The sequence below is a fragment of the Schistocerca gregaria genome, chromosome 1, assembly GCF_023897955.1.
Source record: "Schistocerca gregaria isolate iqSchGreg1 chromosome 1, iqSchGreg1.2, whole genome shotgun sequence".
Taxonomy (NCBI): Eukaryota; Metazoa; Arthropoda; class Insecta; order Orthoptera; family Acrididae; genus Schistocerca; species Schistocerca gregaria.
In genome coordinates, this window is record NC_064920.1 from 420,334,590 (window position 1) to 420,347,266 (window position 12,677).

General features: G+C 39.0%; 1 protein-coding gene across 1 annotated transcript in view; it reads right to left on the reverse strand.

The window, feature by feature from the left end:
- LOC126350318 (FACT complex subunit Ssrp1) overlaps nucleotides 1–12,677 on the reverse strand; it is a 90,235-nt gene that overhangs the window by 13,489 nt on the left and 64,069 nt on the right. Inside the window, exons 7-10 of the mRNA XM_050002505.1 lie at nucleotides 9,707–9,810; nucleotides 7,161–7,289; nucleotides 6,861–7,019; nucleotides 5,181–5,313 (exon numbers count right to left, since the gene is read on the reverse strand). Of these exons, the coding sequence (XP_049858462.1) occupies nucleotides 5,181–5,313; nucleotides 6,861–7,019; nucleotides 7,161–7,289; nucleotides 9,707–9,810 (525 nt within the window). The remainder of the gene's footprint in view (nucleotides 1–5,180; nucleotides 5,314–6,860; nucleotides 7,020–7,160; nucleotides 7,290–9,706; nucleotides 9,811–12,677) is intronic.

Here is a 12,677-nt window from a genome sequence, read left to right on the forward strand (position 1 = left end):
TGTCCTGGAGTCTGAGTGACCTGCTCTTCCTTTTTAAACTTCCCCAACCTATCCACCTCTTTACTCTCAGATGAACCAACTTACAGTTCCAAAAGATAGGATAGTGTACGTACTTTTATTTGCATGTCCCAGCAACACTAAATATTTTGCTTGCTGGTATGGGTACTGACCAACAATACTGCCTGCAAAACAATTGACAATAATGCCTGTTACCAAAATATCAACACTGATCAGCCACTGACCTACTATCGTTATAAACCTATCCAAGCAATAGAAGCATCACTGGGCGAAGAATGACTATTAGTCATACACTTGCACGGTGCATGTAGTATCAATGAGGATGTTGTTCATGTGTAGAATGGGGAAGGGATGTAATTTCAGTTTGACTGAGGGCAGATTGTGATGGCCTGGAGGCTCAGCATGAGCATTTTGGAAACTACATGACTCGTCAGATGTTCAAAGAGTGTAAAGGTGAGTGTCTTTCACACATGGTAAAACCAAGGTGAAATCATGTCCAGACATTGTGGGGTTGGGCGGCCATCCCTCATTACAGATGTTGGATGCCACAGTCTGGGCAGACTGGTAATACAAGGCAGGCGGCAAACTGTGGCAGAAATAACATCAAACTTTAATGCTGGGCAGAGTACAAGTGTATCTGAACACACAGCGTACTAGACACTCCTAACAATGGGCCTTCACAGCAGAAGGCCCATGCACGTGGCAATGTTAACAATATGACATCAGCCACTAAAACAAATGGGCACATGACCATCAGCACTGAATGTTGACAGTCTTGGTTAATCTTCATACGTTCTTCACTGTGACCTGGGAGAGTGTGACTATCACCTTCCAAGGGAACAGCTCCTTGACACCTGTACTGCTGGACAGAGACAAACTGGCAGTCACTCCATTATGTTCTGGGGAACATTCATATGGCATCCATGGGTCAAGTGGAGCTAGTGCAAAGCACCATGGGACAAGGAGTATCATACACTGGTTGTAGACCATGTACACCCATTCTTGACAATCATGTTTCCCAAAGGCAGTCACAAGGTCAGAAGTGTGATGGAGTGGTTCGAGGAACACAGTGGCAAGTTCCAATTGATGTGCTGGCCCCCCTAGCCGCCAGATCTGAACCCAATAGAACACATCAGGTATGTGACTGAACGTGGCATCAGAACTCTTCGCCCCCCTCACCCTCCCTGGCATTTATGGGTGTTAAGTTACTTGTATATATAGATGTGGTGCCAACTACCTCCAGCGAATTACCAAATCCTTATTGCTTCATTGCCATGATGAATTGCCACTGTTATCTGTGCCAAAGGCAGACATACCAGTTATTAGGTAGGTAATCATAATCTGTATATACTGCTTCCACACCAGAACATTTTGACCACCTAATAGCCAGTAGTCCGCCTTTGACATGGATAACAGTGGTGACATGTCGTAGCATGGAAATAATCAGGCCTTGGTAGGTCACTGGAGGGAGACAACATCAAATCTGCACACGCAACTCGCCTAATGCCTTTAAATTCCAGGGGGACAATAAGCTCTGACGTCATGTTGAGTTACATCCCAGGTATATTCAACTGGGTTCACATCTGGCAATTCGGGCAGCCAGCACATCATTTGTAACTCGCCTCTGTGTTTCTTGAACTGCTCCATCACACACCTCATCTTGTGGCATGGCGCATTATCGTGTTGAAAAATCCCACTGCCATCAGGGAACACGACTGTCACAAAGGGGTGAACATGGTCTGCACCCAGTTTATGATACTCCTTTCTATCATAGTGCCTTGCAAGAGCTCCACTGGACCCATGGATTCCCATGTGAATGTTCCCCCAGAGCATAATGGAGCTGTCACCAGTTTGTCTCCATCCCACAGTGCAGGTGTCAAGAAGCTGTTCCCCTGGAAGATGATCGATTCACACCCTCCCATTGGCATGCTGGAGAAGGTATTGGGATTAATCAGATCACACAATGCTCTGCCACTGTGTGAGCATCCAGTGCTGATGGTCATGTGCCTGTTTCAGTTGTAGTTGCCGATGTCGTGGCAACATTCATGGATCAATGGTTGCGGAGGCCCATCTGTAGGAGTGTTCGGAGCACTATGTATTCGGAAACATTTTTATGTTGCACGGCATTAAAGTCTGATGTTAGTTCTGCCACAATTCACTGCCTGTCTGGCTTATAATGTCCAACATCTATAATGATGGGTCGCCACCCCACCCCATGACACCTGGACATAGTTTCACCTTGATTTTGCCATGTGTTGAAGACACTCACCACAGCTCTCCTTGGACACCTGACAAGTCGTTAACTTTCAAAGTGCTCTTGCCATGTCTTCAGACCATCTCAATCCACCCTCAGTAAAATTCAAGTGGATTGCACACTTTCCCCATTCTACACACAGACAGCATGCATGTGACTAGTAGCCATTCCTCATCTGGTGACATCGCTCATCAGTAGGAGGGGGTTATGTAACAGTAGGTCAGTGGTCATAATGTTCTGCCACGTACATATATTTAATATTGTTATAAGAAGGACCGTGAAACATGATAGCGGTATTCAGTATTAAATTCACCTAATATGCCACTGTTTTCCCACAGTATATCATCCTGTCAATGAGGTCATTACAGACAGTCTTAGATAAGGGAAGGAAATTAGGTGTGCCTTTTTGAAGGGACCATCCTGGCATTTGCATTAAGCAGTTTAAGGAAGCCATGAAAGACATAAATCTGGATGGCTGGGTGGGAATCTGAACTGCTCTCCTCCAAAACCTGCATCCAGTGTCTTACAACAGCACCTACTTGGAGGACTAGTAACAAAACAGTGGCAGAAGTCTCTTTGTCATTTACCATTTGTCACTTGTATAAACGGAATAACAATGTGGTGGTAATAAATTGACCTTAAATGTAGATCCAATAAAGGGTTGTGGTATTTCTGACGAACAAAGCTGCAGTATTATACATGAAAATGATAATTTCAAAATGTACATTTTTCTTTGTATTTACATATGGCTAAAGGTTAATGGCAATAGATAAACTCTTAAGCCCATGGCAAAGCCACAAGGGAAAAAAGACAATTTCCTCCTTTCTGATAGAATCAATTTAGTAATTATTATACTGCACAAAAGAAGGGTTTTTTTTTAAGTCCTGTCATCTGCCTCATTGTTACACTGTAGAGTGAAATTTGGCCAAAGGTACTTAAGGACACTATGGGGCTGCAATCCATTTTGAACATGACCTGACTTCTTTGGGGTGTAGTGTATTCAAAAATTTTTACTCTTGGTACACAGGATGAAACCTCTAGGGATCATTCAAAACCTTTTGACAAATTTGATCCAAAGCAAAAGGGGTGTTCATGCTTTTTCAGCCCTGCCGCAGCATAATCACAGAGGGTGCAACACTGACATATGCATGGCACAAAGTCTCTCTAAGAACCCCCAGTTCAGCAACAACCTCAGTGCCACCCACGCACCTTGGTGAGCACTTTAAATATGTACCTCTACAGAGAGAACCCTTGACAATTCCTGGGCACCTGAGAGCAGGCACCCCTTCAACTCCCTACACCTGAGTGGTGCTATACTGCAGCTCTAGCGCCTACTAGGGGACATGCAGAATATGAGAGTTTTGAAGGAGTTTCATACATGCAGGTGCTTAGGAATCAGTCAAGGGTTCTCACTGTACTGTTGTATTTTTTAAAGTGCTCAATGAATATGCAGGTGTGGCACAGAGGGTGTTGCCAAACTGGGGGTTGGAGGGTCTTACAGGAACCCTCCATCTTACATGCCACAGTTGCACCTTCCCGTGACCACATCACAGGAGAGTACAGAACAGCAGGTGTGAGAAACCATAAATACTATTTGCTGCTTCAGATCACAAGTGGTTTATATTCAAATCTGGAAATACATTTCACTTTCAAACTCATCAAATGGTTTTGAACGTTTCCTAGTCACTCCAACCAGAGGGAAAATTGTGGCAGTGCTACATTCCAAAGAAGCCTGACCAAGTTCAAATGAGATATAGTCCCATAATCTCCTTAAAGAGGAAATCATCTGTGGGATGCCAGCAGTGTCAATGGTTGCCGAGAATGTCGTTCTGTTGCCCATCACAGTGTTAACACTTTTTAATTCACTGCAAAATGTTTGCAAATGAATGCCCCAATGAAAGCAGTGGTTTCATTGAAGCCCTTTATGCCACTTCCTGAGGCTTCTTTGTGTCGAGTCTGAGCCTGTTTTCCACCCATAAGAAAACTGCACGATTTCAACAATGGGTAATGCGGTTCTCACACCATCATATAGGAGTCAAGAGAATGGGTCAGATGTGGTTACGGGGTTGTGAGCTGACAACCTTCCCATCATGTGACACTTCCATGGTGGCATAGGGCAGAACTGTGGTGAAATTTGGTGCCAATGTGATATCATTAACCTTCTTTACACCTGACTGGCATTTCTGAGCTCTGGCCTTTTTTTGCTTGTGACAACATCTTGTTGTGCGAAGCATTACTGAGCCCAAGGGTGTGGTCACAAAGTGCCACGTTTACATTGCACCATTACAGAGGAAGGATGTATGCACCTTGGAACCAAATTTCAAAATGATAGGACAAGTGTTAACCTGTATCAAGGTATAACTTCCATTGTACTGAAGGGAGATCTAGAGGGCAAAATCTGCAGGGGAAAACAGAGATGGCAATATATCCAACAAACAATTGCAAGCATCAGTCGTAAGTGGTACTCTGAGACAACAGGGCTGCACAGGAGAGGAATAGTGGTGTGCTCCATTACATCAGTAAGAAGTCTAAAAACACAAAAAAAAAAGAAGGAGGAGGAGCAGGAGGAGGAGGAGGAGGAGAAGACGTAGTAATAATCTTTAGTAGGCATATTTATACTAATTGCTCCTTCAAGCTGGCTTGCTGAAAAACAACAACAACAACAACCTAAATGAACTATTAACAGTAACCTTTTCTGAATGTATGCTATAATGATGGAGGGTATGAATTGGAAATAAAACAGAAAAAACCTAATACACTATGAATATTTATGGAAGGAGAAAAGCAGTCATCAAAACTGAATAAATATGGCAACAGTTTTTTTTCCTCTCTCTCCAGGGTTTTCTTCGAGACAGAAACAAGGCGGCAGGGACAGCAGCTTACAAGAAAAATGACAGAAGTGCCTTACCGATTTTCCTCTGTTCTTCACTCGCAATTTCTTTGCTGTTATAAAATCAAATAATTTTCCATATTCATCTTTCTCAATACTACTAAATGTATGGACAACACTGGATTTAGTTTCAATTTCAAAATCAAATGACCTGTAAAATACAATTGTGAATTAGTGTAGCTGGTACTAAACCATTAAAACAGAAAACTCAAATATTACATGCAAAAGGTCAGTTGAAGAGTTTACCAATGTAAATAAAAAAGATCCTCACTGAAAGAGTAGAAGCACTGAGTCATCAGAAGGCGTGCGTGTTTTTAGTTTTTTAAATACAGAATTAACAGGAAAGAACATTCCCTCGAGGAACTGCATTGCATTCTCATGTGAGAATGCTTCCACAATGACTGGCTTTTTCGTTAACATGGCTGTTTTTGAAGTGTCACTGTATACTTTTGTTTGGTTTGCTTGTTACACTTTTTAACACAGGCTGAAATTTCTTTGTGTTGTTAGCAGTTCTGAAGATATAAGTTATTAATGCAAGAGTAATGATTTAAGTTCAATGTTTATTTCTTTCAAAGTTCCTTTAATCGGTCTCATCAACCATGCAATGTTTTTGACTTTCTGTCCTTTGAAAAATTGATCTTATTTCACACTCCACTAATATTTTGCTTTAAAATAACATTTAAATTTTATCTTTTGAAAAACATAGCTTGGACATCTAATTTTTAAATTTCCAGCACCCTTACTTGTCTTTCTTACTAGGGGTGAAAGGCCTAAGTTTTTACTATACAAGCATTACATTTAGGTTTCAAATCGATATTTTTATTGTCAGTTTTTGAAAGAATTCCAGTGGAGGGCCCCCAAACCCCACACCACAATTTTCTTGTTCCCATTACCAATAGCTTCTTCAAAAACTTGGCATCTCTGCAGGTCTTGGAAACCAGTAAACAACTTCCATGGCCCATCTACCACTCAATTTCCTTGGTCCATTTCATATTCATTACAGCCATAACATCATCTTCCACACAAGTCTATTCTTTGATCCACATTGCTTGTTTACCTGCCCCTCTCAGCAGTTTCCTAAATGCATATCTCTACTATCCACTGACAACTTTCACTTTCTAAATAGGTTTCACAGTGAAAGTCCATTTCTCACGGCCATAAATCAAAACCTTTAGTATTCACTGACCATAAACTTCATGTTTAAGGCAAACTGAAAACTTGATCTTCGTAATTCTATTAAAGTTAGCAAATGCACCTTACATCTTTTTTCCTCACTTTGTCTTTTATTGTTCATCCAATCATCTTTAACAGCCCTGAATACAAATATAGAGTTTATTTGTCTTGATCATAAGATATAATGCTGATGACCAATTTAGATTGCTAAACATTCACCTTCAGACCTTAACACCTTAGTTACGACAAATAACATGTACCAATTACCAGAGTATGCAGCAAGTATGTCATTACAACTTGCCAGTCTACTGTTGAATTAAAAATCTGAGGTGAGGTTCTTTAGTGATCTTGTTTGATATGTCGGTACAATGTAAAATGCATGGTCTTCAACAAGAATTATCCTATGTGACTGTGCATACATACGTGGATGAAAACTGAACAAGGTGCAGAAAGAATCCTCTACTAGTTCCTATTATGATAAACATGTTCAGTGTTATACATGAAAATCTACTGAATATTATTTACCTTGTACCACCACCACTTCTTGCAAAATTAACACTGACTATTTCTTCAAATCTAATATGCACAGGAGGCTTATGAACATAAATAAATCCCCTTTCCAATGGGTAGAGGTATCCAGCAGCTGCCTTGTATGAACAAGATATAGCTGGTGTACCAGAGTGCCTGCAAACAAAATTATATTTTTGAAGTATTTAACGCACAGCAACAACGTATTGTAATATTTCTACACATTTTATACTTCAAAGTAACTGTTAACATAAGAAGATATTAAAACAAGTTCATAGTGCAAATTTTGCAACTTACCCAACAAAATTTCCTGGTGTTGTAATTTTTCTGTTTACAATGGCTTTCATAACTTTTCCCAAAATTTCATATGTTGGTCCAGTCATTTCCTTACTTAATTTTCCTTCATATTTTTCTTGCAGTTCCTCTCTGTAACAAAATTTGAAAAAGAATTTATTTTCTTAGAAAACAGAATAAAAGACATGTACACGCCAACACTTTTTGACCACCTGCTTAATAGCATACTGGGCCACCTTTGCAACTCCATACATGAATGATTCTGTATGGCACAAATTCGACAACTGCTAGGTAGGTTTTGGAGCTACGAGACACCAGATATCTATACACAGGTCATGTAATGCCTATAAATTACATATTGGTGGTCTGTGAGCATGGGACTGGCATCTGGTAGTGTCCCAGATGGAGTTCATCACTTTTGTACTATGCAAATTTGGTGTGCGAGATAGCAACATGAGTTCATTATCATGCTTTTTAACCCACTGTAACATGATTCTGGCTTTGTGACAAACTTTTATCCTGTTGGAAGATGCCATCACCATAAATATGCACACAACAGTAGCATATGACCGTCAGCCAGTTTGGCCATACCCGAGGTGCTTGGTCCCAGGTACCTTGCCATAAAAATCTGCCATCTGTCATAATTGCTTACATTAGTGGCTTTACTTATTTGTAGCTCATATCACCATTACAATTTCTCCCCCTTTACCTCTTCTCCACTTATAAACTTTCGTTTACCACATCACATACACACAATGCCACTGTGTGGCATTCGGTCTCAAGGGCGGTAATGATCCAAATGTTTTGATTTGTCAGTGTATGTGCCGCTAATGTTTTTATGTAATTTGTGTTTATTGTCCTTGCAAAGGGGAAATATTTAAACAAGTCCTGTCTTCAACAGTCGGTGAAAGTTCAAACACCTTGGAGCATTTGTTGAAACTGTTGAAGATGTGTGTTGTTGTGAACTATTTTACAGCCTTGAACTCTATTGAAAGCCTAGCTGTTTTTATTGTTGAGCAGTGCTCAAAATTTTGCAATTTGCTGCTGACATTAGAGAGCTCCACGTATCATTAATTCATGGTCTACAATCTAAGCTTAGTGACCATTCAAGAGATTAAAAATTATAGAGGAAGCATTCCCATCCACAACACAACCTCGGATATACGTCAAACTGCTGAAGCAAACACAAGTACAATTAACATTCCTGTTCTAATCTGCAGACAGAGCAAGCCTAATGAAACTGAACCTCTTAATGGAGTGTGACACAGGAAAGACTGTCATTTCTTCTATCAGTAAACTGTTTGATTCAAGGAACATAATGAAAGGCTATTAGACAGTTCTCAGCTAATGATGTAAATTCCCACTCTACAAGAACTTTCAACATCAGAATGTCATGTAACATAGACAGCATTAAGAGATTTAGTTGGTTGTTCTTGTAGAAAAGGTAAAGATGTTGATGCAATCGCTATTCTTCCTTCCTGGAAATCAGAGTATGAGCACTTCGCGGGAGCTGCAGTTAAGACTTTGTGGATTCCAGTCATAATATGTTGATGGTGAGAGGTCATTTTCAACATATTGCAATCTACTGTGACAGGAGAACAGCTCTGACTCCCAGTGATATGGAAGATATGGTATCGTGTCTTTCTCAGACTAATTTGTAGATTATTTACAGTGGCAGTATACATGTTTGCCAAACATTCACGCTTTGATGTATGTGTTTTCATCAGATTTATAATTTTCATGCTTTTTAAATTTATACAGAAATAAAAGATGTTTCACTGCAAATATGCTATCAATGATTTTTGCTTTAGCTTTTATTGTTGAAACTGGGAATAAAATTTAACAACATTGACAAAATTATATACAAAAAGTTAAAAATACACTGATACAACTTTTTAAAAATGATGAAACCAGGCAAAAATTTTCATTACAAACAGCTGCCTCTAATTACAAACTTAAAAAACTTATGATCATTCTTTATTGAACAGCCATCACACAAAAATGTAATACAGTTGCAATGTGTGACTGTGTTGTTATGGCAGTTTTACAACTGTATTCACTTTCACTTAAAGTTTCAACTCTCTTTGGCTAATAGATCTTTCTAAATGGATGCACTCAAAGTTCTGATCCTTTATAGCTACTTTAAACTATGTTTTTGATATAGTGCATAATATACTTGTCAAATTTGTAAATCGGTTCTTTCATAATTCTCAGTGAGATGCTACAGATTTTTTCTTACTCCATTTGACTTTTTTTCTTAATTTAAAAATTGATCCACTGTCCTCATTTCTTTTCCACTTTTAACAATTGTCTCCAACAATTTTGTTTTATTTTCTTTGGTATTTTCTCATACATTTTTTAAAAAAATCATTTTTCTTAGTGTATTTTGTTCAGGCACTTTAAATTCCCTGTTTTTTCCTGCCCAACAACAGTGTAAGGATTTGGGAATTGTCACACAAAATAACAAATTGACTGGACATGACATACAAAAACACTACTGCTTTTATAATGTAGTGCAAAGTTACAAGAGCAGCACATGCAAAACTTACTCTGATATAGGTAGTTCAACAGTAATGTCCTCTTCTTGACCAAATTGAAAAACAAGGTAGTGGTACCTTGTCTGACCCTGCTTTATTGGAGGATCCAAACTGACCTGTTGTAATATGAAACCAGAAAATGTAAAGCAAATTTATCTACCGTTAAGTACATAGCAATTCATTATAACTCAATAATAATGAATATCCATCTACTGATCTTGCATAGTATCATTCTCACAAATATGGTCTTTTTTATGGTTTAATATTCAGCAGCCTACTTTGAGATACACAAATATGCGACTGAAGTCATTTATGGAAAACCTAAACAACTTACCACGTGGTCTAGTGATGGACTGAACACTGCTTCTCTCAAATGGAATGTGTGTAACTGGAATATATGTTATTAAGATAAAGAAAACACACACACACACACACACACACACACACACACACACACACACACAAACAAACACACACACACACACACAAACAAACACAAACAAACACAAACAAAATTTAAACCATTTAAAAGAAGAGAAATGGCAGTTGAATACCAATGTTAATGCAGATGATCCCAGTTCATTCAGAAATAGTGAATTTCATAAAGGATGCAACCAAATAATGGCTGGAAGACTTCAACCAAATAGTTTTTACAATCCATTCCACTTGCAAAAAATGTACACTATGCACCACAGAAGTAATCCTCATCCTCCTCCTCCTCCTCCACCACCACCACCGCCGCCGCCGCTTAAACTGCCAAGGGGGAGGTGACCACGAAAAAAAGATTCAATAATCAATGAAATGATAAGTTCTCCCCCCATCAACAGCAGCAAAAATGGTATAATGGGAGTACAATTCACTATGAATAGGAATGTAGAGCAGAGATTGCATAACTGTGAACAGTTCAGCAATAGGGTTGTTGTTATCAGAATCGACAGCAAACCAACACAGTGAATGATATTTCTGGTATACATGCTGACATTACAAGCTAAAGATGAAGATGAAGAGATAGAGAAAATATATGAGGATACTGAAAGGGTAAACAATATGTAAAGGGAGATGAAAATTTAATAGTCATGGAGGGACTGGAATGCAGTTGCAGGGGAAGGAGAAGGAGAAGAAGTAGTTCACAAGAGAATGTGGGCCTGGGACAAGGAATGAGAGAGGAGAAAGACTAATTGAGTTCTGTAAGAACATCATTTAAGAAAGAATACTCTGTTCAATAATCACAAGAGGGCGTATACTTAGAAAAGGCTGGGTGATATGGGAAGATTTCAGTTACCGTAGATTACATGAGGGTCAGACACAGATACTGGATTGTAAGGTGTGCCCAGGAGCATATATACTTCTATCACAATGTAGTAATGATGAAGAGTATGATGGATCAATATGCAAAGAAGTGGCATACGGAGTACCTGAGGAATGATGAGATATGCTTGCAGACTAAAGATACAGCAATGAGGAATTCCTCAGTATGCAGTACAGTTGGAGAGGAATGGACATCTTTAAAAAGGGCAGCCCCAGAAGTTGGAAAGAAAAACACCAGTACAAAGAAGGTAACTGGAAAGAAACCAAGGGTAACAGAAGAGAAATTTCAGCTGGTTGATGAAAGAAGGAATTACAAATTTATTCAAGGAAATTCGAGCGTACAGAAATACAAGTTGCTGAGGTATGAAGTAAATAGGAAGTGCAGGAATGTTAAGACACAATGGCTCCATGAAAAATGTGCAGAAATCGAATAAGAAATGATTGTCGGAAGGACTGACTCAACTTATAGGAAAGTCAAAACAATCTAGAATAAAACTGAAAGCTAGAATGGTAACATTAAGAGTGCTACAGGAGTTCTGCTGTTAAAGCCAGATGAGTCAGCGAATAGTTGGGAAGAGTGCATTGAAGGCCTATATGAGGGGGAAGATGTGTCCGATATGATAGAAGAAGAAACAAGAGTTGATTTAGAAGAGATTGGGGACCCGGTATTAGAATAAGAATTTAAAAGAGCTTTGGAGGACTTAGGATCAAATAAGGCAGAAGGGATAGATAACATTCCATCAGAATTTCTAAAATCATTGGGAGAAGTGGCAACAAAATGAGTATTCACATTGGTGTATAGAATATATGAGTCTGGCTACATACCCTGTGACTTTTGGAAAAATATCATTCACACAATTGCGAAGACTGCAAAAGCTGAAAAGTGCAGGAATCATCACATAATCAGCTTAACAGCTCAAGCATCCAAGTTGCTGACAAGATCAATATACCAAAGAATGGAAAAGAAAATTGAGGATATGTTAGACAATGATCAGTTTGACTTTAGAAAAGGTGAAGACCCAAGACATGCGAGTCTGACGCGGTTGATAATGGAAGCAAGACTAAAGAAGTATCAAGACACTTTCATATGATTTGTTGACCCGGAAAAAATGTTTGACAATGTAAATTGGTGTAAGAAGTTTGAAATTCTGAGAAAAAAGGGGGTAAGTTATAGGAAGGGACAGGTAATATACAAAACATACAAGAGCCAAGAGAGAATAATAAGAGTGGACAACCAAGAACCAAGAGCTCGGACTAAAATGGGCGTAAGACAGGGATTTAATCATTCGCCCCTACTGTTCAATCTGTACATCGAAGAAGCAATTATGGAAATAAAACAAAGGTTCAGTAGCGAAATTAAAATTTAAGATGAAACAATATCAATGATACGATTCACTGATGGCATTGCTATTCTGAGTGAAAGCGAAGAATAATTACAGGATGTTCCGAGTGTAAAGAACAATCTAATAAGTACAGAATATGGACTGAGAGTAAATTGAAGACAGTTGAAAGTGATGACAAATAGCAAAAATTATAACAGCGAGAAACTTAACATCAGGACTGATGGTCACGAGGCAGATGAAGTTAACAAATTCTACCACCTAGGGAGCACAATAATCACCGACGGACAGGGCAAAGAGGGCATCAAAACAGGCTATCACTGCAAAAAGGGCAT